Here is a 24,139-nt window from a genome sequence, read left to right on the forward strand (position 1 = left end):
GACGGGTCGGGGAGGAACGGCAACGGGAGGGAACGGGACCGGGAGGGGACGGGAACGGGGGGAATCGGGGACGGGAGGGAACAGGGACCGGGAGGGGAGGGGAACGGGGGAAAACCGGGTCCGGGGGTTTCGGAACCGCCGCGACCCGAGCCGTGTCCGTCCGCAGGATCCCGGCCCCGGTCCCGATCCCGGCCCGGCTGCAGAGGTCCCGTCGGAGCTGAGTCCCCCGGGACTGGAAGGTGACACCGGGAGCGTCGGGGGGGGGGGAGGGCGTCCGGGGGCTGCAGGGACTGGGGGGGCTCAGGACCAGGGTGCGGGGAGTCTGAGGGGGTCACCTCACGCTGCCCGTCCCCAGGCCGCCCCCCCCGCGGTGCCTACACTACATTCATGAAGTCCCATCGCTGCTACGACCTCATCCCCACCAGCTCCAAACTGGTTGTGTTTGACACCTCCCTTCAGGTGGGTCTGGAGGCTCCTCATCTCCCCCCCCCCCGGCAGGGTCTGCACCTAGGGGGGCCCTGCTCCCTCTGTGACCCCCCCCCCCCGTGCCCCCACTGCAGGTGAAGAAGGCATTCTTCGCGCTGGTCACCAACGGTGTCCGCGCGGCCCCACTCTGGGACAGCAAGAAGCAAAGCTTTGTGGGTGAGTGAGCGGGATGGGGGGGGCTGGAGGGGGCTGCGGGACCCCCCTCACCCTGTCCTGTCCCCGTCACCCCAGGCATGCTGACCATCACCGACTTCATCAACATCCTGCACCGCTACTACAAGTCACCCATGGTGAGGATGAGGGGACGCAGGTCCGGTCTCTGCCCACCCCGTGCTTGATCCCAGTTGATCCTGGTTTGTGTCGTTGCACCCAGGTGCAGATCTACGAGCTGGAGGAGCACAAAATAGAGACTTGGAGAGGTGAGGGGGTGGCTGCGGGTGCCTCCTGCCCGGCCCAGGGCACGCAGAGCACTGGGGCTCTGCTCCATGGGTGCTGCCGCTGCCCTCAGCACCTCCTCTCCCTGCAGAGGTTTACCTGCAGGATTCCTTCAAGCCGCTGGTCTGCATTTCCCCCAATGCCAGGTACCACAGGGAGAGGGGCAGCGCTGGCAGCACCCTTGGGTGCGAGGCAGGGTCCCCAGTCCCATTTTCCTCCTGTTTGCAGCCTCTTTGATGCCGTCTCCTCCCTGATCCGGAACAAGATCCATCGCCTGCCCGTCATAGACCCCGACTCAGGGAACACCCTCTACATCCTCACCCACAAGCGCATCCTCAAGTTCCTCAAGCTCTTTGTAAGTCCCATCACTGCTCCGTGGCAGCGGCGGGGACCCCCCCTGCAACAAGCCCAGCCCCGGCTTGTGCCAGGTACCACCGAGGCACTGGAGCGGAGGAGTGGGTGTTGGAGGGGGGGTTCCCAGGACGCTGCATGGAGCCCGCAGCCCCGGAGCCGGACCTTGCCTGTGCCCGGGGGTTCCCCAGCCCCCACGGTGCCCCCCCAGCGCTTTCTGCTTTCACTCCTCAGGACCACGGCCCAGGCTCCCCAGGAGCCGGGGGCAGCCGGAGGCGAGCCAGCATCAGCACTGTCCCCCTCCCCGTCCCCTGCAGATAGCAGAAGTCCCAAAGCCCGAGTTCATGGCCAAGACGCTGGAGGAGCTGCAGATCGGCACCTACCGCAACATCGCCGTGGTGCGCACCAGCACCCCCATCTACGTGGCCCTGGGCATCTTCGTGCAGCACCGCGTCTCTGCGCTGCCCGTTGTCGATGAGTCAGGTGAGGACAGGGCCTAGGGTGAGGCCACCACGTGTGTGGTTGTCCCCAACCCCTGTGGCTGTCCCCATCCACGTGGCATCCGTTCCTTTCCCTCCCCAGGGCGGGTGGTCGACATCTACTCCAAATTCGACGTGATTGTGAGTAGCTGTGGACTTGGGGAAGGGGCAAAGATTGTGCTTGGGGGGGCTCTGTGAGTTTTGAGGGTCCTCACTGTGTCCCCAACACCTCTGCCTGCCCCAGAACCTGGCGGCTGAGAAGACCTACAACAACCTGGACGTGACGGTGACGCGGGCGCTGCAGCATCGTTCCCACTACTTCGAGGGCGTCCTCAAGTGTTACAAGCACGAGACGTTGGAAACCATCATCAACCGCCTGGTGGAAGCAGAGGTAAGGAACCCCGGGGGTGACAGGCAATGGGGGGGGGCAGGGTCTCTGCACCAGCGTCATTCCTCGCCATGTCCCCCCCAGGTTCACCGGCTGGTGGTGGTGGACGAGAGCGACGTGGTCAAGGGGATCGTCTCCCTCTCAGACATCCTGCAAGCCCTGGTCCTCCCACAGGGCCCCTGAGGCATTTGGGTGGGGGGATCAGCCCCCCCCAGTGCCCCCCCTTTCCTACTCTTGGGGACACCCAGGTTGGGGGCCCCACTCACCAGCAGCATCCAGCAATAATCCAGCCATGGGGTAGCACTTCCCTGCATGGGGAGACCTCCCCACACTGCACCTTGTGCCCCAAAGCCTGGCAGGTGCTGGGCGGGCCCTCTTTTAGGTTCCCTCCCCCATACCCCACACCCCCTCATGCGGTTTCACTGAATCTGGGGCTTTAATCGCCCTCACTCAGCTCTGTCCTGCCAGGGGCGTCCCCCCTGCACCCCCTGTGCCCCCCAGCACTCCCCCATGCCCACTCTGGGCCACGTCTGCACCCGGCACCGCTTCCAGTGTGGAGAGAAGCCACGAATAAACACAGAGCTGGCACGATCCCGCCGTGGGGCACTGGGGGGGGCAGGAGGGGCTTCATCCCCCCATGTGTGAGGGGGAATCTGCTGAGCTCACCCAGACCCCAAATCCCTGTTTGTTCCGCCTGTGGCTTTACTCAAAGGCCGGGATTGGCGCCGGGATGGGGCCGAGGTGGATGCGGGGACCCCCCGGTGTGGGGGGGGCCCGGTGGGGCTCTCCCGGAGGGGGAGGCGCGAGGCCGTGCTGAGCCCGGCACATTCCTGCCCGGGGGGGAGGCCAGGAGGTGCCTGCGGCCGCGGACAACACCGGGCTCGGGAGAGAGGTGAGAGCCTGGACCGGGGGGGTGCTCCTGTGCCGCTGCCGGTGCCGTTGCCGGTGCCGTTGCCGGTGCCGGTGCCGTTGCCGTTGCCGTTGCCATGCCGCCGCCGGAGGGTTGCTAAGCTCCGCTCGGAGCCCGCGTGGGCTGCAGTGCTCGGTGCCAAACCCGCTTTGGCGCAGGGGGGGGAAGGGATCCCGGGGGGGGGGGGGGGGGCAGCACCCCGGGGACGGGCGTTGGGGTCCCCGCCGTGCGCCGCGGGGAGGCCGGTGCGGGGCCGGGCGCGGGGGGCAGCGGGGCGCACGTGTGGCTCCGGCGAGGCTCCGGCCCCCCGCGGCCATGCAGCGGATCCGGGAGCGGACCCAGCTGCTGCTGCTGGAGATCGACACCGTGGCGTGTTGCAGCCCCCCCGGCGCCGCGATGGCCGCGGGGTGCGGGCCCGCGCCCCCATGGACCTACCGCCGCATCGCCAGGGAGTACGCGTGAGTCGGGGGGGGGGCGGCACGAGCGGAGCGGGGGGGGGTCCCATCCCGTACCCTGCGTCTCCCGGCCCTCACGTCCCCGTCTCTGTCTTGCAGGTACCTGGAGAAGCGCTTCGTGGCCGAGCTGGCCCCCCCTTGGCCCCCCGCTCACCCCCATCACCTGCAGGACTTCGCCTCCCGCCCCCCCCCCGCCTGTGAGACCCGGCCCCGGGCACCCCCCACCCGCTGCCATCCTGAGGGGTCCCGGGGCTGGCCCCCGCCGTGCGCACCCCGTGCCCCAGGGCCAGGGGCCAGGCCGGGCCCCCCCAGCTACGAGGCCCACATGCAGCGGATGCAGGCGGCCCACGCGCGCCGGGGGGGGCCGCCCCCCTATGTCTCCCCCCCCGCTTACGACGCTCCCCACCGCACCCTGCAGCTCCGGTCCCCCCGGGCCCCGCGCAGCCCCGCCCGGGCCCCGCGGAGCCGAGGGGCTGTGCCGGGTGGCTGGAGCCACACTCTGCCCCGGGCGGCCACCGAGGCCCGGCTCCGGCGTCCCCGCGGGATGCCGCCATCCCCGGCGGGCCCCGGCAGCCCCCGGCACAACCAAACGCTGCCGCGGGCTGCAGGGAACCGGGCCCGGGCCCCGGGGGGCGGCAGAGGGCGGCGGGAGGCAGGGGGCCACGTCCTCATCGACGCCACCCGCGTGGTGGTCCGGGCCCAGTACGTGCCCCCCGTGCAGCGGCAGCAGGTCCGGTACATGGGGGGGTCCCCGGGGCCCATCGCCCCCCCGGGCAGCTCCCCCGGTGCCCCCGGGGCTGTCACCCCCCCGGCCGCCCCCTCGCCGCCCCGGGAGCCCCCCCGGAGCCCCTGGCGCAGCCCAGGGGGGTGCGGGGGCCCTCGGGGCCGGTTCCCCCCGCGGCGGCCGGTGCTGTACGCGCAGGCTCTGCGCGAGGCTGTGTCCCGCATCCGCCGGCACACGGCCCCCGACTCCGACTCCGAGGCCGAGGGGGGCCCGGGGGGGTCCCGGTGGCGGCACTGCCGGGACCCCCACACCTACAGCAGCAGCAGCAGCAGCCTGGAGAGCACCGGGGCCGCCCCAGGCACCGCCAGCCCCCCATGGGCCTGAGGGGCGGGGTTTGGCGGGGTGGGGCTCGATGGGGCGGGCCTTGGCGGGGTGTGGCGGGGCGGGGCTCGGGGCTGACCCCAATAAAGGCTGCGAGATCCCCATGCACCGCTTTCGCCCCCTGTGTGTGCACGAGCGGGGGGGCCATCGCCCTCTCCAGGCGCCCCCCGAGTCCCTGCTCCTGCCCCACAGCCCAGCGAGGTCCGAACCCCCCAGCCGCGGTGCCGGGGTCACTCGGAAGCCCCGGGTGTCCCGGTGGCACCGCAGTGGTCACGGCGGGGCTGGGAAGTGCCATGTCGTCCCCCCCTCGGCCTCCCCATAATGAGTACGTGAGTGCACTACCTCTGGCCCACTGCCATCGGCCCCACGTCACGGCCGGAGGGGGACCCCGGGTGAGTCACGGTCGTCCCCCCCCCGAGAGGCCGCCACCTCTTAGTCACACTGCGGGGGGGGGCCGAGCCCCGCGGCCAGAGGAAACCGCACAAATAACGTGGCCAATTTGCACGTTATTTAAAACCGGCTCCTCCCCCGCCCCCCCAGCGCGACCCTGTCATTATCCCGGTGACACCGGCCCGGAGGTCACGGCGTGGGGCAGGGGGGACCCGGGGGGGGCCGCTCGTGGGGCAGCCCCGCGGCCACGTCACCCCACGCATCCTGGCACCGCACCGGGGTCTGGGCTGTGCCGGTGACCTGAGCCCAACGCGCCGCGGCCACGGCCTGGCAGGGCTTGATGCGGTTCGGTATGGCCCGGCCCGGCCTTGGCACTGCTTGGCACAGCTCCGCGCGGCTGCATGACCCAGCACGGCTCGGCACATCCTGGTATGGGCAGCTCAGATCACCCGGCTCAGCAGAGCCCAGGGCAGAGCAGCGCGGCTCGGGGCATCCCGGCTCGGTGCATCCCGGCTCGGCCCGGACGCGCTGCCCGCCCGGGCCCTGGGTGTCCCAGACGCGGGGGAAGCGGCGCGGCCCTTTCCGTGGCTCCGCTCCTGCCCAAACCCCCGCCGGGAAAATCACCTTCTAATTCGGGCTGCGCCGGCGCCAGCACTGCTCCCCCGGGGCCACCCCGGATCCCCCCGGCTCTCGCCGCTCCCCGCTGCCAGCGGTGGTGCCCACGGGTGGCACCGGGAGTGACCCGTACGGTACCGGAGTCCCCGCACCGGGCCGCGGTACCGCCCGTAGCCGCCAGGTGTCGCAGCGCAGCCGGTGACCGACGGCACCGACAGCACCGGGGGGCACCGGGGGTCCCGCCCCGGGAGCGGGGACCCTGCTAGAGGGACCGGAATGGCCACTCTGGTGTCGGTCTCCCCAGAGAGCCGTGACTCGCGTGTGTCAGCGGTGCCGGTGTCCCCAGGGCCGTATGGACACGAGTCGTACCAGAGAGCAGCAGCCGTGCCTGTACCGGTGTCCCTGTAACCCCATAACCCCCGTGTGTCACCGTCACGGGCCACACCGTGACCCGCATGTGCCAGCGCACACTGATGGCTCCTGTATGCGTGTGGTGCCGGCCACACCGTGGCCATGCCACATCCCTGCTGAACCACATCCCACCGTGCCAAGCGCCAGCACCGGCCCTGTCGCGCTGCCGGTGCCAGCTGTGCCCGGTCGGAAGGGAAGGGAAGGGAAGGGAAGGGAAGGGAAGGGAAGGGAAGGGAAGGGAAGGGAAGGGAAGGGAAGGGAAGGGAAGGGAAGGGAAGGGAAGGGAAGGGAAGGGAAGGGAAGGGAAGGGAAGGGGGATGCGGTGAATGCCGCATTGTGGTGGGGTTGGAGTCACAGATAATTACCTCAATTAGTTACAATGGCAGAGTAATAAATACGGGCTTAGCGGCTCCTTCCCCACTGCGGCTTCTCAGATTAATCCAGCCCAGGCGAGCGGAGCTCAAAGGGATGATGGACAATTCATTAAACTCGCACAAGGCACCCGTGAAGTCCGGCGTTAGCCCCCGGCGGCTCCAGCTTTGTCCCTAATTGTTCGTCTCGGGCATTGGTCACCTATGAGGGAGTGGGTGATGGCGACGATCCCCCCGCGGCTGGCATGCCCCGGGGATTAGAGGCCAGCCCTTGCCACCGTTGCTGGGCGCCTTGGCCCCTCGCCGGAGGAATGCGGTGGATGGATGGGGGGGGGGGCTGCGGCCGGACAAGCCGGGAGCTGACGGGATGAGGGCGAGGGGAGCCGGGATGGGGCTCGGTTCAATGGCGATGGGATGCGGATGGACCCGGTGGTGGGACGATGCCACCGGGCAGTCGGCGCAGCTGGGAATGGCTCTCTCTGTCCTGCACCTCTGGAAACAGCCCTGTCCCTCTGTCCCGCACCTTTGGGCGTGGCCCTGTCCTTCTGTCCTGAACCTCTGGGCACTGCCCTGTCCCGAACCTCTGGGCCCTGTCCTGTCTCTGTCCTGCACTTTTAGGTATGGTCCTGTCCTGAATCTCTGGCCACTGTCCTGTCTCTCTGTCCTGCACCTTTGGGCATGGCCCTGTCCTGTTCTGAACCTCTGGGCACTGTCCTGTCTCTCTGTCCTGCACTTTTAGGTATGGTCCTGTCCTGAATCTCTGGCCACTGTCCTGTCTCTCTGTCCTGCACCTTTGGGCATGGCCCTGTCCTGTTCTGAACTTCTGGGCACTGTCCTGTCTCTCTGTCCTGCACCTTTGGGCATGGCCCTGTCCTGTTCTGAACTTCTGGGCACTGTCCTGTCTCTCTGTCCTGCACCTTTGGGCATGGCCCTGTCCTGTTCTGAACCTCTGGGCACTGTCCCGTCTCTCTGTCCTGCACCTTTGGGCATGGCCCTGTCCTGTTCTGAACCTCTGGGCACTGTCCTGTCTCTCTGTCCTGCACCTTTGGGCATGGCTCTGTCCTTCTGTCCTGCACCACTTGGAATGACACTGTCCCTTTGTCTTGCACCCCTGGGCACTGTCCAATCCATCTGTCCTGCACCCCTGCGTGCCACCCTGCCCTTCTGTCCTGATTCTGTGGGCACCATCCCATCTCTGGGAACAGCACCTTCCCTCTGTCCCGCACCCCTGCACCGACACCCCCCCCCCCACGCCCCAGCCCTTCCCATCCCACATCAGGCCCAGCTTGTGGCCACCATCCAGCTGCTCCCCGGATTCCCAGATGTGACGGGCTGACGCGGGGCGGGACCGCCCTGTCCCTGTCCCTCTCCCTGGCCCTGCTGCGGCAGCGGCTATTTCCAGCGCGGGGTGGATGTGTCCGCGCCGGGGAGGTCCGGACCCTGCAGCCGGGTGCTCCCCCCCACCCCACCCCATGCCCGGGGCGCCCCAGGCCGGGGGTCGCTGCGGTGCCCGGCCGTCACCGGCCCGCAGGAAAAGCTGAGTAACAGAGGTGACTTATAAGAATGTCATTATCTATATTCCTGACTCCCTACCGCAGGAAAACAGGCTATTTTCATGCCCTGTGCGTGTGCAGAATTTAGCAGGCAGATAACTCCCGGCAGGCGGGAGATGCTCCCAGGGCTATTTCGGGATGTGTTCCTTTCCAGTCGCTTTTCCTCGCAGTTCTTTCTGCTCTTCCACCTCGGCGTGTACAGCGGGGGCCCCCGGGGGTTATTTTTCCCCCCTCCTTTGGGTCTAAACCATCAACTTTTCCACTATCAGCTCCGGGGGATATTTCTGGTGGTGGCAGCGTCATTCCTCAGCCTTTGATGCCGCCCCAGCTCTGGGGCAGCGGGGACCCCCCCACTGCAGGTGGGCACTGGGGCATCCCTGGGGCTGGATGTCACCGTGGCCCCGGGCTGGATGAAGGGGCAGAGGTTACAGCTACGTCCAAGGTGTGGAGTTAGGGAGCAGAGGGTGTGAGTGAGCCCTGCACCTGCCCCAGTGGATGCCAGCCCCAGTGGGATACCCATCCCAGTGGGAATCTTGTCCCACAGGAATGCCCTTCCCAGGGATGCCCATTCTATGCCCAGCACTGTGGGATGCTTATCCCAAGGGAAAATCCATCCCATGGGAATGCACATCTCAGTGGGATACTAACTCTGGTTCGACACCCACCCCAATGGGTTACCCTACCTAGTGGGATGCCCGTCACAGGGGAATTCCCATCCCAGTGGGATGCCTATCACAGGGAGGAGCCCATCCCGGTGGGATGCCCATGCCACCAGGGCACCTGCCAGCCGCGGAGCTGCACCCACCTTTGCCACGGCCTTTCTCGGGCTGCAGCCAGACCCCACGCATGAGTGTGGGGCTGCGTGTGGGGCCAGTGGCCGGTCCCGGCCCTCTGGCCCCGGCCCCCATAACCCCAGTGCCCTCCCTGGCCCCCCTCCTCCCCCGGAGCCAAGGGGAGCCGTCAGCGCCGGCCAGCAGCGGTGATGGACGAGGCTCATTCCCTGTCTGCTGCCTTGTACCTCCCGTGGCCGATCCCAGCGCCCGGCCCTGGCGGCACCAGCCCCGACGCCCCAGCAAATTCCAGTGCTGGAGATACCGCAAGCCCAGGAGCCATGGTGATGGGCTCCCCGGCCATGGGGATGGACGCCCCAGCCAGGAGCGGCGGCGGCGATGGCTGGGGCTGGAGACGAGCACAGCGGGAGGAAGAAGGGGATGGGGATGACGGAGAGGAGGAGAGGGGAGAGGAGAGGAGGAGAAGGGTGGGCAGCCAGTGGATGCAGAGGTGATGGATGGACAGAGAGGCTGGACGTGTGCAGTAGGGGGCTTGTGTCTAGCCCCATAGCTTGGGGGACAGGGGAACATTGCTCATTCCCTCCCTTCTTCAGCACCCCCAAATGAACCAGCACAGGACTGATAAAAATATATCCTTTATTCTTCTCTAAAGGCTATCAGTGAAACCTGGAACAAAGCAGCATTATTATTATTAATTATAATTATTAATTATTATTATCTTTCATTATAAAAAACAGGGCCTGGGGCCAGCAAAGTTTGGGGGGGGGGGGTGGCATCAAACCATCCACAATAAATATTGTATTTACAGTAAGAACGGGATGGGGGTCCCTGGGACGGTGCATACTGGCACCGAGCCCCCAGACCGGCTGCTGGCCCCAGGGTGGGCCAGGCCAGGCCAGGCCACAGCGGGTCACAGAGACAGCCATGGGTGCCTTCAATCCCACCAGGCACTCGTCATTGGGGGTGGCACAGACCCCCTCCAGGGCCGGTGCAGGGGGGTCCCACTTGGGGGGGTTCACAAGCACTCGTGCAGCACCTGCGTGTTGGTGCAGTTGAGGCAGCTGACGTGGCAGCACCAGTGGAAGGTGCAGTTGCAGCGCTCAGTGACACGCTGGGTGCGTGTGCGGTACCCACGCCCACAGCACAGCAGCTCGCACCCATCCAGCCCCGGCGAGGAGCTGTTGCAGAACCTCCCGGCCGTCCCCGCCGTCCCTGTCTTCCCGCTGTAGGTGCAGAAATTGGGTGACTTCTCGAAGTAGACGAGGTCGTGGGGCGAGGGGGGTTTGTGGGCCGGGTTCTCGGGCTCCAGGTGATGCAGCTCCACGCGCGAGGCCCGGTTGCTGCCCTTGTTGCCGTAGATGACGCGGGAAGCCCCGTCGAAGCGGTCCTTCAGGACGTCGCCCACAGCGCGGAAGGTCGGCAGCCGCATCCAGCACGTGCGCACAGTGCAGGAGCCCGACATGCCGTGGCACTTGCACTCCTGGCGCATCTCGGAGAACACCGTCTGCAAGGGGAAGGATGGGGAGGGCATGGGGCACCGTGAGCTCCGGCATCCCCGCTGCCCAGCAGCATCGCGTCGTGCTCAGCCTGCCCAAAGCCAGGTGGGAAATCCCATTGTAACGGTTCCCAGTGTGTGCATGGGGACAGGGTAGGGTCCGTGGTGGCCGTGCCCCCCCCCCCCCAGGTGCTGCGTGCAGCCCCCCTGTGCCCTCACCATGCGCCCAGCCTCGTTGTTGTGCAGGTTCATGAGGAATCGCAGGTCTCGGCCCTTCTCACTGGAGTCCACAAACTCCCTCCCGAAGAGGCGCCCGAAGTCGATGTTGTCGCTGCAGCCTCCCCAGTGCCAGTCGGGGCCCCCGGGGCCACGGCGCCGGTAGTCACAAGTGCAAGACTCGATGGAACCCTCGGAGCAGGACCGTGCCACCGAGTGCGTGACACCGGCGCTGGTGATGGCGAAGATGAACGCGGTCTCCCGGCAGCCTGCGGAGGAGAGCAGGGCCTCAGGGTGCTGTTGGGATGAAGAGGGGGCACCCAGCGGCACCCCCAACCGGCAGCCACAACGGGATGCTGATGGGCTGGGAGCTGGCGATGCCCCGTGGTGAACCGAGGGTGCTTTGCAGAGCATCCTGGCTCTGGGGTGCCGCGGGGGGGGGGGGGGGGGCGGGTAGCCCCACGCCACCTCCCGCCGCCCCGTGGCCTCACCCCGGTTAACGATCTTGCCGAAGATGTTGGGACCCTGCGAGGTGGGGCAGTTCCAGCGGCGGTTGCGGAACTGCCACTTGCACTCCTTGATGGCGGTCTGGAGGCCGGAGCTGACGCTGTGCAGGATGCCGGGGTTCTGGCGGATCAGCTTGCGCTGCTTGCGGCTCAGCAGCTGCAGGCTGGGGTCCAGCACCAGCTGCACGTTCTTGGAGTCCGTCAGCAGGTTGGTGGACGAGGCCACGTTGATGATGCCCCTGCGGCACAGGAGGGGACGGTGAGCACCGGCATCCCGCTCCCTGCCTCAGCCCTCCCCTCTGATCCGCTACCAGAGCATCCTCCGACCCGCAGCCGCGGGTCACAGCCCCGTTGGTCCCCCCCCGGTTGCACCTGCGCGCCCCATCCTTGGCTACGGGGCAGCCCCCGCCGTGCCGGTGCCAAGCCCCGCTCCGCCCCCTGCTCCGGTGCCGGTGCTGCTGCCGGTACCGACGGACTCACCACCACCGCCCGCTGTTGTTCACCGCCAGCGTGTTTGAGAGGGAGGAGAGGGCCAGCGCCCAGAGCGCCCGGAGCGCCAGCCCCAGCGCGGCGGCTCGCATGGCTCCGGCACCGGGAGACCCGGCAGAGTGCGCGGGCGAGCGGCCGCCGGGGTATTTATGGTGCCGCGGAGCCCCCGGCCCGGCCGCTACATCCACGCGTGTTTCCGGACGCGCGGGGCGCGGGGAGGGCGGGCGGCTCCGCTGCGGGCGGGTGAAGGGGGACGCGGGGACCGCTCCACCGGCAACGGGCTGCAGCCGATGCCCGGGGAGCGGCGTCGGGGCTGCGGGGCCCTGAGCTCCCTGCACGGTCCCTGGAGCGCGGCGTCGGGGGTTCCGTGCGCGGTGCCCGCTGCCCGGTACCGGTGCCGGGCGGTCCGTGCGCGGTGCCCGGCGGTTCCCCTGGGAGACGGCGCGGCTGGACTCGGCTCGGCGCGGCTGGTGCGCAGCGCTCAGCACCCGGGAGCATCTTCCAGCCCCTTCCCTCTTATAGGGGCGGCGCGGAGGGTCCCCGTGGGCCGGTCCCGCCGAACGGGGCCTCCCCGCGTCCTCGCCCTAACAATGGGGAGCGGCGGGGCCGCGGCACCTCTTATGGGGCGACCGGAGCGGCGGCGCCGGGCCTGTCCGTCACGGCCCGGATTAGCCCGGCGGGTGGCTGCGCCCCGGCCCCGTGCCCAGAGCGCGGCCGATGGGGCGGGGAGGGGGACACCGGCTGCCGCCCCCCGCCCTCCCCACGCACCGGCCCCGGCGAGGGGAGCCCAGGACAGGTCCCGGCGCAAGCAGTAACAGGACCCGGAGTAGCCCAGGACGGGCCTGGACAGCGCCGGGAGCACGGAGGGAGCTGGGGCCGGGGATGGCCCGGGATCCCCCGGGGCAGCCCGGGGCGCACGGGGGAGTGGAGCGCGGGGATCTCCCGGGATAGCCCCGGGCGCACCGGGGAGCCGAAGCTCGGGACAACCCGGGGGCGCCGCGCCGGGAGAGCCGGGTTCGGAGGGCGGGGACCAGACACGCAACCCCAGGGAGAGGGACCGTCGGGGCTGCGCCGGACCCCTCTCCCTTCCCGGTCCGTGCCCGGCGCGAAGGGGCGGGCGCGATCTCCGTCCCGAGCCGGTTGTGGACGGGGCCCGACGGCCGGTTCTGCGCACCGGGCCTCCCATGAACGTGGCCGTAGGCGCCCGCAGCGGGTGCAGCCCCGTGCCCCGGGGCACCGAGCGGGGGTCGGGATGAGGGGATGGAGCGGAACGGAGATGGGGACCCGGACCCCACGTGCCCGCAATTCTCGGTGGGGACGAAGCCGCTGCCCGCCCGGGTGCGAACTCCCCGGTGCGGGGCCGGAGGGATGGGGGGGCCTGAGTTGAGCCCCCCCCGTCTTGGCGGGGTGCGGGGCGGGTAATCCCCCCGCAGCGGTTTCCCCGGACCAGTCATGCGGGGCCGGATTAGCCCGCTCGCCCGTCACGGCCCGGGGCCGCCGCTCTCCATTTCAATTCAAGGGCGGACAAAGCCCGGGCTGGCAGCGGATGGGGGGGGGCTCGCACCGGGGACCCCCCCTCACCCCTCCCTCGGCCCGGGGTCTGCTCCAGGCTGGCGGCTCCCGCACTCCCCCCGCCCCGGTTCCCGGCCGGGCCGGGCCGTGTCCGCGCCCTCGGGCCGCCGCCCCATCGGGGCTCCCGGGGCTGAGGTCAGCGGCCGCGGGGAGGCCCCGGGGCGCGGCAGGGAGGGCCCTGCCCGGGGCCGTGCCACCAGCGGCGAGGCCCAGACATCCCCGCTCCATCCCGGGACCCTCCCGGGGTCCCCGCGCCCCTGCTCCCCCCGTCCCGTTTGGCGGCGGACCCAGGACGAAGGAAGTGATGCTCGGGACTCCCCCCTCAGCCCCGGGGTGCCCGCGGGAGCACGCAGCGGCTCCCGCAGCCGTGGGGGGGGGGGGGGGGGGGCGGCGCCGCGGGTGCCAGGCCGGGGTGGGGCGGGAGGGGCGGGGGACACGGGTCCCTTCCCGCCGCTCCGAGCACGGGACGGACGGAGACCGGGACAGCCCCGCACCCCCTGACGGCCCCCGCCCGGCCCCTGAGCACCGGGGACGCCTCGGTACCACCGGTACCGGGTCCCCGTGGGGGGCTCATCCCTGTCCCAGCAGTGCCGGTTCTGGGGTCCCCGGGGCACCCCTCTCTCCACGTAGCTCCCCCCCCGGGGCTCTGCCCCCGGTGCCCATAGAGGGGTCACCGGGACCCCCCCTCCCGGTGCATCCCCCCCCGCCCCGCACTGCTGCAGCCGCTGCCATGGTAACGGCTCGCGCCTCTCGCGAGCTCCGCGCCCCTCCTTTCCTCGCGATCCCCCCGGGTCCGGTACGGGGGGGGGGCGGGAAGCGGAGTGCGGGTTGGGGGGGGGGAAGGAGGAGTAAGGGGGGGGGGGGGGGGCCACCGGGAGCTCTCGCGAGATCGGCGCGATCGGGCCTCCGCTTCCGGCGGCGGGAGCGGTGCAGAGTCAGCTGCGGGCGGGGGGAGCCACCGGTACCGGCACCGGCACCAGGTCTGGGAGGGCAGCACCGGGGGCGGGGGAGAATCGGCGTGGGGGCGGCACCGGGGGGGCTCTGCACGGCCCGGGGGGGTGGGGATGCGGCGGGGTTTGGGGATGCGGACCCCCGGGGGTTGCGGGCATCGCTCCGGGGGTGATGCGGGGGGGGGGGGGAAGCGGTTTGGGGGGGCGGTGCGAGCCAATGGGGGTGCGTTGGAGGGGCGCATTGTAGCGGAGGGGTGTGATGCGGTCGGGGGGAGCAACGGGGGCGGCAGCAGCTCAGGGGCGGGAGGGGCCCGCCGCGGAGCGGGGGGGCTGCAGCCCGGGGGGGGTCGGGGTTTGGGGGGGGTGCGGTTGTGCGCCCCTCACCCCCCCAGAAGTGCTGGGTCCGTGCCTCAGTTTCCTCCAGTGCAGCCTTGGCCTGGCCCCTGTAGGTGCAGCGCGGGGGGGGCACCCCCAGCACGGCCCCTTCATGTCGGAGCAGCCCCATGGCCGCAGGGTTCTATCCCACACAGGGGTGTCCTCAATGTCTGCACCCCCTCCCCCTTTCCGTGTTTTGAGGGTCCCCCCCCAATCCCAGCCCTGTGCCCCCGCAGGATCCGGCCTCGCCTGCGGACGGAGCCAGCGCCGCCGTCACCATGGGCAACATCTTCGGGAACCTGCTGAAGAGCCTCATCGGGAAGAAGGAGATGCGGATCCTGATGGTGGGGCTGGACGCTGCCGGGAAGACCACCATCCTCTACAAGCTGAAGCTGGGGGAGATCGTCACCACCATTCCCACCATAGGTGAGCAGGGCTAAGGGTTTTGGGGGGTCACTGGGCACAGACCCCTCCCCATCGGGGCTCCTTGGGTTGGGGTTCGTGGCCCCCACATGCCTCAGTTTCCCTCCGCTGTTGCTCCTCACAGGGTTCAACGTGGAGACGGTGGAGTACAAGAATATCAGCTTCACCGTGTGGGATGTGGGTGGGCAGGACAAGATCCGGCCCCTCTGGAGGCATTACTTCCAAAACACCCAGGGTAGGTGCCCCGCGGGGACATGGGCGGGGGGGATACGGTCACTGGGGACGGGGGGAACAGTGGGGCCGAGGGTCCTGCGCCCCCAGCAGCGCCCGGTTGCTGTCCCCAGGGCTCATCTTCGTGGTGGACAGCAACGACCGGGAGCGGGTGAATGAGGCACGGGAGGAGCTCATGCGGATGCTGGCGGAGGATGAGCTGCGGGACGCTGTCCTCCTCGTCTTTGCCAACAAGCAGGTGGGGCTGGGACCATCCCCGGGGTGTCAGGGCTGGTGTCTGGGTGCCTGTGCCCATCCCTGGGTTGTTGGGGCTGGTGTCTGGGTCTGGGTGCCTGTGCCCATCCCCGGGGTGTCAGGGTCAGTGTCTGGGTGCCTGTTCCCATCCCTGGGGTGTCAGGGCCGGTGTCTGGGTCCCTGTGGCAGCCCCGTCTCTCCCCTCAGGACCTGCCCAATGCCATGAACGCGGCGGAGATCACGGACAAGCTGGGGCTGCACTCCCTTCGCCACCGTAACTGGTACATCCAAGCCACCTGCGCCACCAGCGGGGACGGGCTCTACGAGGGCCTCGACTGGCTCGCCAACCAGCTCAAGAACAAGAAGTGAGCGGGCGGGCGGCTGCAGGCCGCCCCCCCCGTGTCCCCGGGGCCCCCCCCCCGGACTCCCCCATCCCTGCCCCGGTTGGGTTTTGCTTTCTCTTCTGGCACCGGTTGCTGTGGGGGTCTTTTTCCGCCTTGTTTTGGGGTCTCCCCTCGGATCTCGTGTGTGCGTGTGTGGAAATACAGCTCTATGGAACGTACCTGGGGGGGGACACGGGGGCTGGGTGCCCGGGGGGATCACGCTGGGGTACCCCATCCCCGTGCATGCCCCCTCCCCTTCCTCTGGACCAAATGTGGGGGCTGCGGGGCCGCAGGGGGGATTTGGGACTATACACCCCCTCCCCCCCCAACCCCACATTCCCCACCCCGGGGGTCCCACACGTCCCCAGCCCCCCCCATGTCACTTCGAGGCAGGTCTCCTCCCCTGCACCCCATCCCTGTGCCAGCATCGTGATTGTATGTCCCAGCCCCTCACGGACAGACGGACGGACGGCCCCATTCTGTACCCCCCCAGCACCATATTTATACCCCCGGTCTGTGCTTGGTGTGACGTGTTGCTGCGGCTCTGCCCCGTCCAGGGACGTGTGTACCCCCCTCCAAGCCCCCTCTCCCTGCGCCTGAGACGGTGGGTGACCCCCAGCCCCCCTTGGATATTAAACATGTTTTATGTAGGGCTGCCCCACGGCTCTTCTTCCACAGCCCCCCCCAGCGCAGGGTCTGGGGAGGGGACAGTGATGGACAGCACCGGGTTGGGTTTAATTAGAAAGAGCTTAACGGGGCGAGGGGAGGCTGGGGGGGGGGGGAACTCCCCTTTCCCAGGCTCATCCTTAGGAGAATATTGGATGAAATGGTAAATCCCATTAGTGCTAATCCCAGCCAGGGCGTGGGGATGGTGCCAGCGCCAGCATGGCCGCGAGTGGGGCTCAGCCCCCCCATGTCAGGACCTATGCAGGGGACCGGCGCTGCTGTCCCCGTCCCTGTATCTCCCTTTGGGTTGGTGCTGCTGCCACCGCATTGGGGGTTCCCCCTGCACGGGAAGGGGGGGGCCGGTGCCCGGGGTTCCCCGGGGTGCTGGGAGCCGCGGAGCCGGTTCCCACCGGTGCCTTTGTGCGGTGAGGACCGGCGCGGCGCTGACCCGGCGGCCATAATCCCATTAATGCCCCGTCCCCCCGCCGCCAGCGCGGCTTCGCCACCTCTCGGCAACCGGGGCTGGTATGTGCGGGCGCCCGTGGGGCCGGCGTGCCGATGCTGTCGTCCGGGAGCTGCGCCGGGGCCTGCGCCGGCAACGGGGCCGCTGTCACCACCGGCGTAGGGCGGGGGAACGGGGCTGCCCCCGTGTCCCAGCGTCCCCTCCCGAGCCGGGGCTGCTCCCGTGTTCCCCAGGGCTCTGCGGTGACCCCAGGGGCAGGGGTTTGGGGGCCCCTCTCCGTGCAGGGCCCGCTGCGGAGCTCAGCTTCCCCTGTCCCGCAGGGGGCCGGGAAGGGCGCTGGGTGCGGGACGAGGGGCGCTCCGCACCAACGGGAGCCGGATCCTGCTCGGTGCCGATTCCTCCGGGCTCTGCTGCCGCCTGCTGGTACCGGTCCCGCCGCCGCTGCCCTGGGACGAGCCCGCCGCCCGGCTCAGCGGGGATCACCGGGGCAGTCACCGGATGGGCACCGGTGCTCGGTGGCAGCCCGGGCTGTGCGGCACCGGAGCACAGGCGGACGTGTGTCCCGGACACCGGTGGGGGGAACCCCCCGCTCCGTCCCCACCGCAGCTCGCTGCTTGTCCCGCAGACCGGTCCCGGGGGGGCGGTCCCGGGGGGGGAGGCGGGGCCCGGGGTGAGCACGGGGCAGGACGGGGCGGTCTCGGTGCCGCCGCCGCCGCCAGCCCGGCCATGCCGTCCCCCGCCGCGCTGCTGCTGCTGCTGGTTCTGCTGCTGCCGCCAGCCCGCGCCGCAGAGAGCGAAACCGAAACCGGGGCCCGGGACCTGCGGCTGGAGACGCTCGTGAGCCGCGGGGGAGCCGGGAGGGGAGCGCGGGAACTGGGGCTGCGCGGGGAGCACCGGGCACCGGACCCCCCCGGCGGCGCCCTCGGGCGGTACCGGAGAGTGGGGACCCCGGCGGTGCGGCGGGGAACGGGAGCAGCGGAGGGAAGCGGCTGCGCTGGGGGTACCGAAGCAGGGAGTGCGGCTCACGGGGCCCCGGGGGGCACGGAGCGGGGTCCGCGCACCCCGAGGATGGGGTGACCCCGTCCCGGTCCCCCGTGACCCCGTCCCGTTGCAGGTGCCCCCCCCCGAGGGCTGCACGGAGCTGTCGGCGCCGGGGGACACGGTGCACATCCACTACACGGTGCGCGGCGGCAGGAACACGTCAGCACAGCACAGCGCTGCGCCGGGCGGGGGGGCGGCTCCGGCACCGGGGGGGGGAGCACCGGGGTGGGCATAGGGGCAGTGCCGGGGAGGTTCAGGAGCAGGCGTGAGGATGGCAAGGGGGTGGCACTTGGGTGACCCTGGCACTAGGAGCAGCGTGGGGAGGTCCCCAGGGTGGCATCGGGGTGGGCATGGGGATGGCACCAGGATCTGCGTTGTCCTGCGGAGGACAACGGGAACTGCCTGGAGTGGCAGTGGGACAACGCCGGTACCTGTGTGGGGCAGAGCCAGCCCGGGCGCCGGTGCCAGTGCCGGTGATGGAGCCGGTGTCCCCGCAGGGCAGCCTGGAGGACGATGGCCGCATCATTGACACCTCATTGAGCCGGGACCCGCTCCAGGTGGAGCTGGGCAAGCACCAGGTCATCCCCGGTGAGCACAGGGGGTCCCGAGGGATGTCACTGCCTGTGCCCAATGGGCTTTGGGGTGCCCCCGGCCAGCCCTGCTCACCCGTTTACCCCCCGATTCCTCACAGGCCTGGAGCAGAGTCTGCTGGACATGTGTGTTGGGTAAGCTGGGCAAGGGGCACAGGGGAGTGTCCCCAGGGCCACCTGGGGTGTGAGTCCAGCCCCACAGGGCACTAACAGTGTCTCACCATGGCAGGGAGAAGCGGAGAGTCATCATCCCCCCTCACCTGGCCTACGGCAAGCGGGGGTCTCCCCCGTCCATCCCAGGTGAGTGCAGCCCCTTGGGGTCCCCGTGGGGTCTCCGCCAGCCCCACTGAGGCTCTGTCTCCCCATCGCAGGGGACGCGGTACTGCGGTTTGAGGTGGAGCTGGTGGCTCTGTCCCGCGCCGGTTACTGGCAGAAGGTGCTGAACAAGGTGGTGCCCCTGCTGTGCTTGGGGCTGGTGCCAGCGCTGCTGGGGCTCATCGGGTGCCACCTCTACCACAAGGCCAGCAGCACCAAGCTCTCCAAGAAGAAGATGAAGGAAGAGAAGAAGAACAAAGCCAAAAGGAAATAAATCCTTTCCCTGGGCATCTGTGGCTGCTCCATGGCTGCATGCGGCTCTGAGGGGCAGAGACACCTTGAACACAAGCGGGAGGTGACAGACCCACACCAAAGCTCAGCTTATTCCAGAAATAAGACCCCGGAGCACAGTTTTGTGTGCAATTTAGCTCCTTTATGGCACCTCCAGGCTGTCCCAGTCACTGCAGTGTCCGGGGCTGCACTGGGGGGTCTCAGGCAGTGCTGGTGGAGCCATGGATGGGCTGCAGGTGGGTCTTGGGGTGCACAGCGCAGTTACCGCCGGTGTGGGGCACGGCCCTGGGGATGCAGCTCTTGTGCTTGACGGCGAGGAGGGGGTTGGGCTCGCTCAGCACCTCCTGCGGGATGGAGATCCCGTCCAGGTATCGCCGGAGCAGGTCCCGCAGGCGCCGGTTCCTGCGGCTCAGCGCCGCCCTCTGCTGCTCCAGCGCCTGCTCCTCCAGCTTCGCCTTGTTGAAGCGCTGCCAGAAGCGCTCCAGCCCGGCGTAGTCCTGCACGGCCTGGGCGAGAGGCAAGGCAAGGGGTCCTCAGCCTGGCCATGGACCATTCCCAAGCCCGGATCCGGCCCCGAGCCCCACGGGGGGCTTCAGCTCCTCACCCAGGCCAGTGCCTCCACTGGTGTCTCCTGGAGGACTTGCCGGGCATCTTCCTCCTCCTCCTCCTCCAGCGAGGATGGGTAAAAGGGCAGCACCTTCTCCTCCTCCGTCTCCATCCTGCGGCACATCTCGGCCAGGCGCAGGATGTGCTGGGCCTGGGGGGGATGCAAGAGAGGGCAGGGAGGGCTGGGAAGGTGGAATTCCCACCCTGAGGGGCTCCCAGCACCTCTCACCTTCTCCGTCACCCGTGCCAGCGCCTTGAGGGCAGCACCGCTCTGCAGGGTGAGTCTGAGGAGGCTGTCGTGGGCATCAGTGCCCATCTGGTTCATCTCAGTCCTGAGCTCCCGGAGCTGCCCGAGGACCTTCTCCTTCTCCTCCCGCATGCGCCGGTTCTGCTCCTCGCTCTCCTGGATGAGAGCCACGAGTCGGCTCCTGATGGCTGTGATCGAGCCCTGGGGACAGTGGGAATGTGATGGACGGGGCCACGAGGATGGGGATGGGGTCCCCAGTGCCCCCACTTTCACCCCTGTGCCCTGCTGCAACCTGCAGCTTCTGCAGCTTCTTTGTCTGCATCTCCACCTCCCTGGAGCTCTTCTCGTCCTTCTGCTTGAGCACCTCGAAAGCCACCCTCTGCTGCTCGGTGTCCTCGGCATAGCCCTGCAGGGTGCTTTGGACTTGCTTCCAGAGCTCCTCCAGCTTTGCCCCAATCTGCAGGTGGGTGTACTGCTTCTCCTGCAGACTCTGGGCATGGGCACAGGCACAGAGCGTGTGAGCCACCACTCCCCAAACCTCACCCTTGAAGGCTCCCGGCCGGTTCCTGCCCCTGCCCCTGCCTCGTTTTTGATGTCGTCCAGGGAACTCTGGAATTTCAGCGTGATGTCCAAGTCGTTCTTGGCCTGATTCTGCTCCGTGCCCAGCGCCACGTCCTGCAGGTAGCAGCGTTCCCGCTCATGCTGCTCCACGATGGTTCTCCTGTGGGAAGCACAGGGGAGCTGCTGGCAGAGGGTGGCTCCAGCGGGGTGCTCAGCACCAGCACAGGACAGGCAGCGGGTGCCACTGTTGCCCCCCTGCTCCTGCCGCACCTCTCCTCCTCGAAGGCAGCCTGCATGGCCTGGAGGTGGGCCCGGTACCCGTCCTCCAGGCACGCCAGGCGGCAGCGCTGCAGCTGCAGCAGCCGGTCCACGTTGAGCAAGTGGCTGCGCAGGGCTCGGCCGTGCTGCTCCTCCGCCTCCTCCAGGTCTGCGGCCAGGGCCTGCAAGGTCGGGGCTGTCACAGAGCGCGGGGGGTCCCGATGCTGCCGCGGCCCCACCGGACCCGCGCTCACCTCGATGACGCCGTCCTTGCAGTCCATGACCCGTGCGAAGGCCCGGCTGAGGACATGCACATCCCGGCGCAGCTCCGAGGCCTTGGCCTCCCGCAGCACCGCCCTCCATTGCTCGTGGAGCTTGTGCAGGCTCAGGGCGCTGCTCTGCTCCTCCTGGGCCAGCTTGTGCTGAGCGGGGCACGGCCGTGAGCAGGAGCGGGGGCAATGGGAGGGGGCACCCGGCTACCCCGTCCCGTAGCCCCCCGGGTACCTTCAGGAACCGGGTGAGCATCTCCCCCTTCCTCTTGGCCGCCTCCTCCTCGGCCAGCGCTTGGCTCTGAAGCAGCAGGAGCTTGTCGTCCGCCGACACGGCGACTGCTGCCCGGGAGCGGCGCTTCCCGGCCATGGCGGCTGTGCCCGGGTGCACGGGGTGAGGCGGGAGGTCCCGGACCCCCCCATCTCCTCCCCGTTGGGGTCCCCTCTAACACCACCCACACTTTTGGGTCCCTCCAGCCCCCCCTTCACCCCTCCCTGTCCACGATCCCGGTACCGAATGCGCCCCACAGCACCCACCGGCGTCCCGCCGGTCTCCTAGCAACCGCCACTTCCGGCTTGGGCGGGAGCAGAGCCCCGCTTCCGCGGTCAGCCAGACGGGGCGCCCCCTGGCTTGGAGGACCGGCTCCAGGCCGGACCCCTCCTCTCAGCCATTGGTCGGCGAGCCGGGAGTCTCCGCGGTGATTGGCTACCGGGCGCCGCCGTGGGCGGGGCTCGGCGGCGGCGGCTTATATAAGGGCGCTGCTGCGGCGGGGCGCAGGGCCGGCGGGTGGGTGTCGTGCTGGGGCCTCCGCGCCGCCGCCATGCGGGAGCGGAGGCCGGTACCGGCGGCCCCGGCCCGCTGCAAGCTGGTGTTGGTGGGCGATGTGCAGTGCGGTAAAACGGCCATGCTGCAGGTGCTGGCCAAGGACTGCTACCCCGAGGTGAGCCGGGACCGGCACCCAGCACCGGGCACCGGCACCGGGGCCGGGCGCTGACGCTCTCGGTGCCGTTACAGACGTACGTGCCCACCGTGTTTGAGAACTACACAGCGTGTCTGGCCAGCGAGGAGCAACGGGTGGAGCTGAGCCTCTGGGACACCTCCGGTACCGGGGTCAATGCACTGGGATGGGTTCCCTCCGGTACCGGGGGGGTGCAAGAACGGGGGTTCCCTCCGGGGCGGGGGCAACGCTGGCCCTGGTGGGGCTTGGTGTGGGCGGGGGTTATCGGGAGAGGGTGGTTTGGGGTCTATGGGGTTGGGGGGCTGCAGCAGAGGGAGGCCTGCAATGGGGGGGGGGCTGGCATAGGGCCCCCCCGGGGACCGGCCCCATGGGGTGCCATAGGGTAACCCCCTTCCTAACGGGGTCTCCCCATCCCTATGACCCCCCCGTTCGATATTGGGGCGCTGCGTCCCTGCGGGGCTGCCTGTGAATGGGGGGGTAACGGGGACCCCGGGATCTGCCGCTCCCCGCGGCGCTGGGGGGGCCGGGACAGCCCTGCCCGGGTGCTGCAGTGTCCCCTCCGCCCGAGGGGGGGTCCCCGCCACCCGCGGTCCCCGCGTTGCCATGGCGATGCGCTGGCGCAGCCTCTTTGCTATTCCACGCACGGAGCGTCTGGGCTGCGAAACCCCCTCCGCGGCCCTTCGGGGTCTGGGGGTGGCGATGGCCCCCCCCCGGGGCACCCCAATACCCACAGGGGCTCCCCACTGCCCCCACGTGTCCCCCCCCCGTGCTGACTCTCCCTGCGGTCCCCGCGGTGGTGCCAGTGACTCTGGCTCCCTGGGGACCCCATGGAGGGTGGCAGCGGTCCCCCCATGTCCCGCTGCCCCCCCAAGGCCCGGTGCTGCTGTTGGGGCTCCCCAGCGGGGGGGGTGGTTGTTACATAAACACCACGGGATCCATTTCCCGTCGCTGATGGGCTGCGGGGAGCGGAGGTGGTGCTTTGGAGGGGGGTTAGAGCTGCGTGTGCCCCCCCAGCTCTGGCAAAGGGGGGCTGTGACCCTTTGCCATCACCTCCAGGGTCCTTTATGGGGGTGCTGTGTGGTGACACCCGCTTTTCCACCCAGGTTCTCCCTACTACGACAACGTGCGTCCCCTCTGCTACAGTGACTCGGATGCTGTCCTGCTCTGCTTTGACATTAGCCGCCCTGAGACCCTGGACAGCGCGGCCAAGAAGGTGTGGGGGGCATGGGGAGGGGGGGGGGAGGCTGTTTTGGGGTCCCCTCACACTGACACCAGCACCGTGTCCCTCCCATTCTGCAGTGGAAAACAGAGATCCTGGACTATTGCCCCAACACGCGGGTGCTGCTCATCGGCTGCAAGACAGACCTAAGGACAGACCTGAGCACCCTCATGGAGCTCTCCCACCAAAAGCAGGCACCCATCTCCTATGAGCAGGTTGGGGGGTGCCGGGGGGGGGTGTTGGGGTGCTCTGGGGGGGTTTGGCCTCACCAGAGGCTGTTGCAGGGCTGTGCGGCCGCCAAACAGCTCGGAGCAGAGGGTTACCTGGAGTGCTCGGCCTTCACCTCAGAGAAGAGCGTCCACAGCATCTTCCGGACTGTGTCCGGCATCTGCCTCAGCAAACCCCCCCCGCAGCCCCCTCGGAGCCCCCCCCGCAGCCTCTCCAAGAGACTCCTGCACCTCCCCAGCCGCTCTGAGCTCATCTCCTCCACCTTCAAGAAGGAGAAGGCAAAAAGCTGCTCCGTCATGTGAATGGGGGGCCGCCTGCCAATGACCCCCCTCACCCCCCACTCCCCCCAGTGTCTTCCTGCCCTGAGTCCCCAGGATGGGGTGGGGGGGCTGGCCCTGGAGCCCCCCCTGATGCCAATGGGGTGCCTGTCCCCCTCCCATCCACCCTGCTTCCAGCCCCCATGGAGCTGCCATGGGTGGGGTGGGTCTCGAGGGAGGGTGATTGGCAGCCCCCACCCCAGCCCCGGGGGGGCTCATTCATGGACTCATCCCCTTTTACCCCACCCCATCCCTCATCTGCTGCTTGCCCCCGGTGGGGTGGGGGGCGCTGCGGGGGGGGGCTGTTTTATGGACTGTCGTTGGGGGGGGGAGGGTGTGTCTCTATTCCATGGTCAGTGTTATTAAAAGCTTATTTATTATCGGAAATATAATGCCCACCGACGTGCAGTGGGAGTGGAGTCCTCTTTTGGGGGGTGTCGGGGTTCAACCGGGGGGGGGCTCAAAAGGGGTCTTTCCCGCTCGGGAATGAGGGTC

The 24,139-nt window shown here is 69.1% G+C and overlaps 7 protein-coding genes across 7 annotated transcripts; 5 read left to right on the forward strand and 2 right to left on the reverse strand.

The window, feature by feature from the left end:
- Positions 1-224: 224 nt before the first annotated feature.
- On the forward strand, positions 225-2,817 carry PRKAG1 (protein kinase AMP-activated non-catalytic subunit gamma 1). The gene is made up of 11 exons (XM_062630590.1): positions 225-239; positions 356-459; positions 561-642; positions 718-776; positions 860-905; positions 1,013-1,067; positions 1,150-1,276; positions 1,590-1,755; positions 1,855-1,892; positions 1,996-2,142; positions 2,224-2,817. Exons 2-11 carry the CDS (start codon positions 388-390, stop codon positions 2,320-2,322), a joined length of 891 nt encoding a protein of 296 aa, XP_062486574.1. The 5' UTR covers positions 225-239; positions 356-387; the 3' UTR covers positions 2,323-2,817.
- A 280-nt stretch (positions 2,818-3,097) lies between these two features.
- DDN (dendrin) lies at positions 3,098-4,655 on the forward strand. Its single transcript, XM_062630589.1, has 2 exons — positions 3,098-3,507; positions 3,604-4,655. The coding sequence occupies exons 1-2, from the start codon at positions 3,365-3,367 to the stop codon at positions 4,610-4,612; spliced, it is 1,152 nt and encodes a 383-aa protein (XP_062486573.1). The 5' UTR covers positions 3,098-3,364; the 3' UTR covers positions 4,613-4,655.
- A 5,023-nt stretch (positions 4,656-9,678) lies between these two features.
- Positions 9,679-11,690, reverse strand: WNT1 (Wnt family member 1). Its single transcript, XM_062630591.1, has 4 exons — positions 11,438-11,690; positions 10,943-11,196; positions 10,455-10,720; positions 9,679-10,244 (listed from the first exon to the last, which is right to left on the reverse strand). The coding sequence occupies exons 1-4, from the start codon at positions 11,536-11,538 to the stop codon at positions 9,756-9,758; spliced, it is 1,110 nt and encodes a 369-aa protein (XP_062486575.1). The 5' UTR covers positions 11,539-11,690; the 3' UTR covers positions 9,679-9,755.
- Positions 11,691-13,748: 2,058 nt separating this feature from the next.
- ARF3 (ADP ribosylation factor 3) lies at positions 13,749-16,264 on the forward strand. The gene is given in 6 exon segments (XM_062630592.1): positions 13,749-13,793; positions 13,795-13,998; positions 14,580-14,769; positions 14,891-15,001; positions 15,111-15,235; positions 15,439-16,264. Coding segments are annotated over 6 exon segments (837 nt in total). The 3' UTR covers positions 15,601-16,264.
- Positions 16,265-16,807: 543 nt separating this feature from the next.
- FKBP11 (FKBP prolyl isomerase 11) lies at positions 16,808-18,979 on the forward strand. The gene is given in 7 exon segments (XM_062630659.1): positions 16,808-17,417; positions 17,420-17,580; positions 17,858-17,923; positions 18,282-18,372; positions 18,476-18,509; positions 18,604-18,674; positions 18,746-18,979. Coding segments are annotated over 7 exon segments (1,251 nt in total). The 3' UTR covers positions 18,964-18,979.
- Positions 18,980-19,100: 121 nt separating this feature from the next.
- Positions 19,101-21,326, reverse strand: CCDC65 (coiled-coil domain containing 65). Its single transcript, XM_062630606.1, has 8 exons — positions 21,157-21,326; positions 20,907-21,074; positions 20,665-20,834; positions 20,416-20,554; positions 20,126-20,323; positions 19,816-20,034; positions 19,585-19,737; positions 19,101-19,486 (listed from the first exon to the last, which is right to left on the reverse strand). The coding sequence occupies exons 1-8, from the start codon at positions 21,289-21,291 to the stop codon at positions 19,181-19,183; spliced, it is 1,488 nt and encodes a 495-aa protein (XP_062486590.1). The 5' UTR covers positions 21,292-21,326; the 3' UTR covers positions 19,101-19,180.
- A 354-nt stretch (positions 21,327-21,680) lies between these two features.
- On the forward strand, positions 21,681-23,973 carry RND1 (Rho family GTPase 1). The gene is made up of 5 exons (XM_062630604.1): positions 21,681-21,862; positions 21,937-22,024; positions 22,984-23,093; positions 23,180-23,314; positions 23,384-23,973. Exons 1-5 carry the CDS (start codon positions 21,743-21,745, stop codon positions 23,627-23,629), a joined length of 699 nt encoding a protein of 232 aa, XP_062486588.1. The 5' UTR covers positions 21,681-21,742; the 3' UTR covers positions 23,630-23,973.
- The last annotated feature ends 166 nt before the right edge of the window (positions 23,974-24,139 follow it).

Source organism: Pezoporus occidentalis, unplaced genomic scaffold, assembly GCF_034315485.1.
Source record: "Pezoporus occidentalis ecotype Australia unplaced genomic scaffold, CSIRO_AGI_Poc_V1 ctg357, whole genome shotgun sequence".
NCBI lineage: Eukaryota > Metazoa > Chordata > Aves > Psittaciformes > Psittacidae > Pezoporus > Pezoporus occidentalis.

Bases quoted from the DNA above. Each gene is read 5' to 3' on its own strand.
- PRKAG1 (XM_062630590.1), top strand. From the start codon at position 388: ATGAAGTCCCATCGCTGCTACGACCTCATCCCCACCAGCTCCAAACTG. The intron at 777-859 runs GTGAGGATGAGG...CGTTGCACCCAG, and splicing joins GCTACTACAAGTCACCCATG to GTGCAGATCTACGAGCTGGA. The intron at 1,277-1,589 runs GTAAGTCCCATC...CGTCCCCTGCAG, and splicing joins TCAAGTTCCTCAAGCTCTTT to ATAGCAGAAGTCCCAAAGCC.
- DDN (XM_062630589.1), top strand. From the start codon at position 3,365: ATGCAGCGGATCCGGGAGCGGACCCAGCTGCTGCTGCTGGAGATCGAC. The intron at 3,508-3,603 runs GTGAGTCGGGGG...TCTGTCTTGCAG, and splicing joins CGCATCGCCAGGGAGTACGC to GTACCTGGAGAAGCGCTTCG.
- WNT1 (XM_062630591.1), bottom strand. From the start codon at position 11,538: ATGCGAGCCGCCGCGCTGGGGCTGGCGCTCCGGGCGCTCTGGGCGCTG. The intron at 11,197-11,437 runs GTGAGTCCGTCG...CCTGTGCCGCAG, and splicing joins AACAACAGCGGGCGGTGGTG to GGGCATCATCAACGTGGCCT. The intron at 10,245-10,454 runs GTGAGGGCACAG...TTCCCCTTGCAG, and splicing joins ACAACGAGGCTGGGCGCATG to ACGGTGTTCTCCGAGATGCG.
- CCDC65 (XM_062630606.1), bottom strand. From the start codon at position 21,291: ATGGCCGGGAAGCGCCGCTCCCGGGCAGCAGTCGCCGTGTCGGCGGAC. The intron at 20,835-20,906 runs GTGAGCGCGGGT...CCGACCTTGCAG, and splicing joins GCAAGGACGGCGTCATCGAG to GCCCTGGCCGCAGACCTGGA. The intron at 19,738-19,815 runs GTGAGAGGTGCT...CATCCCCCCCAG, and splicing joins TGGCACGGGTGACGGAGAAG to GCCCAGCACATCCTGCGCCT.
- RND1 (XM_062630604.1), top strand. From the start codon at position 21,743: ATGCGGGAGCGGAGGCCGGTACCGGCGGCCCCGGCCCGCTGCAAGCTG. The intron at 22,025-22,983 runs GTACCGGGGTCA...TTTTCCACCCAG, and splicing joins GAGCCTCTGGGACACCTCCG to GTTCTCCCTACTACGACAAC. The intron at 23,315-23,383 runs GTTGGGGGGTGC...AGGCTGTTGCAG, and splicing joins CACCCATCTCCTATGAGCAG to GGCTGTGCGGCCGCCAAACA.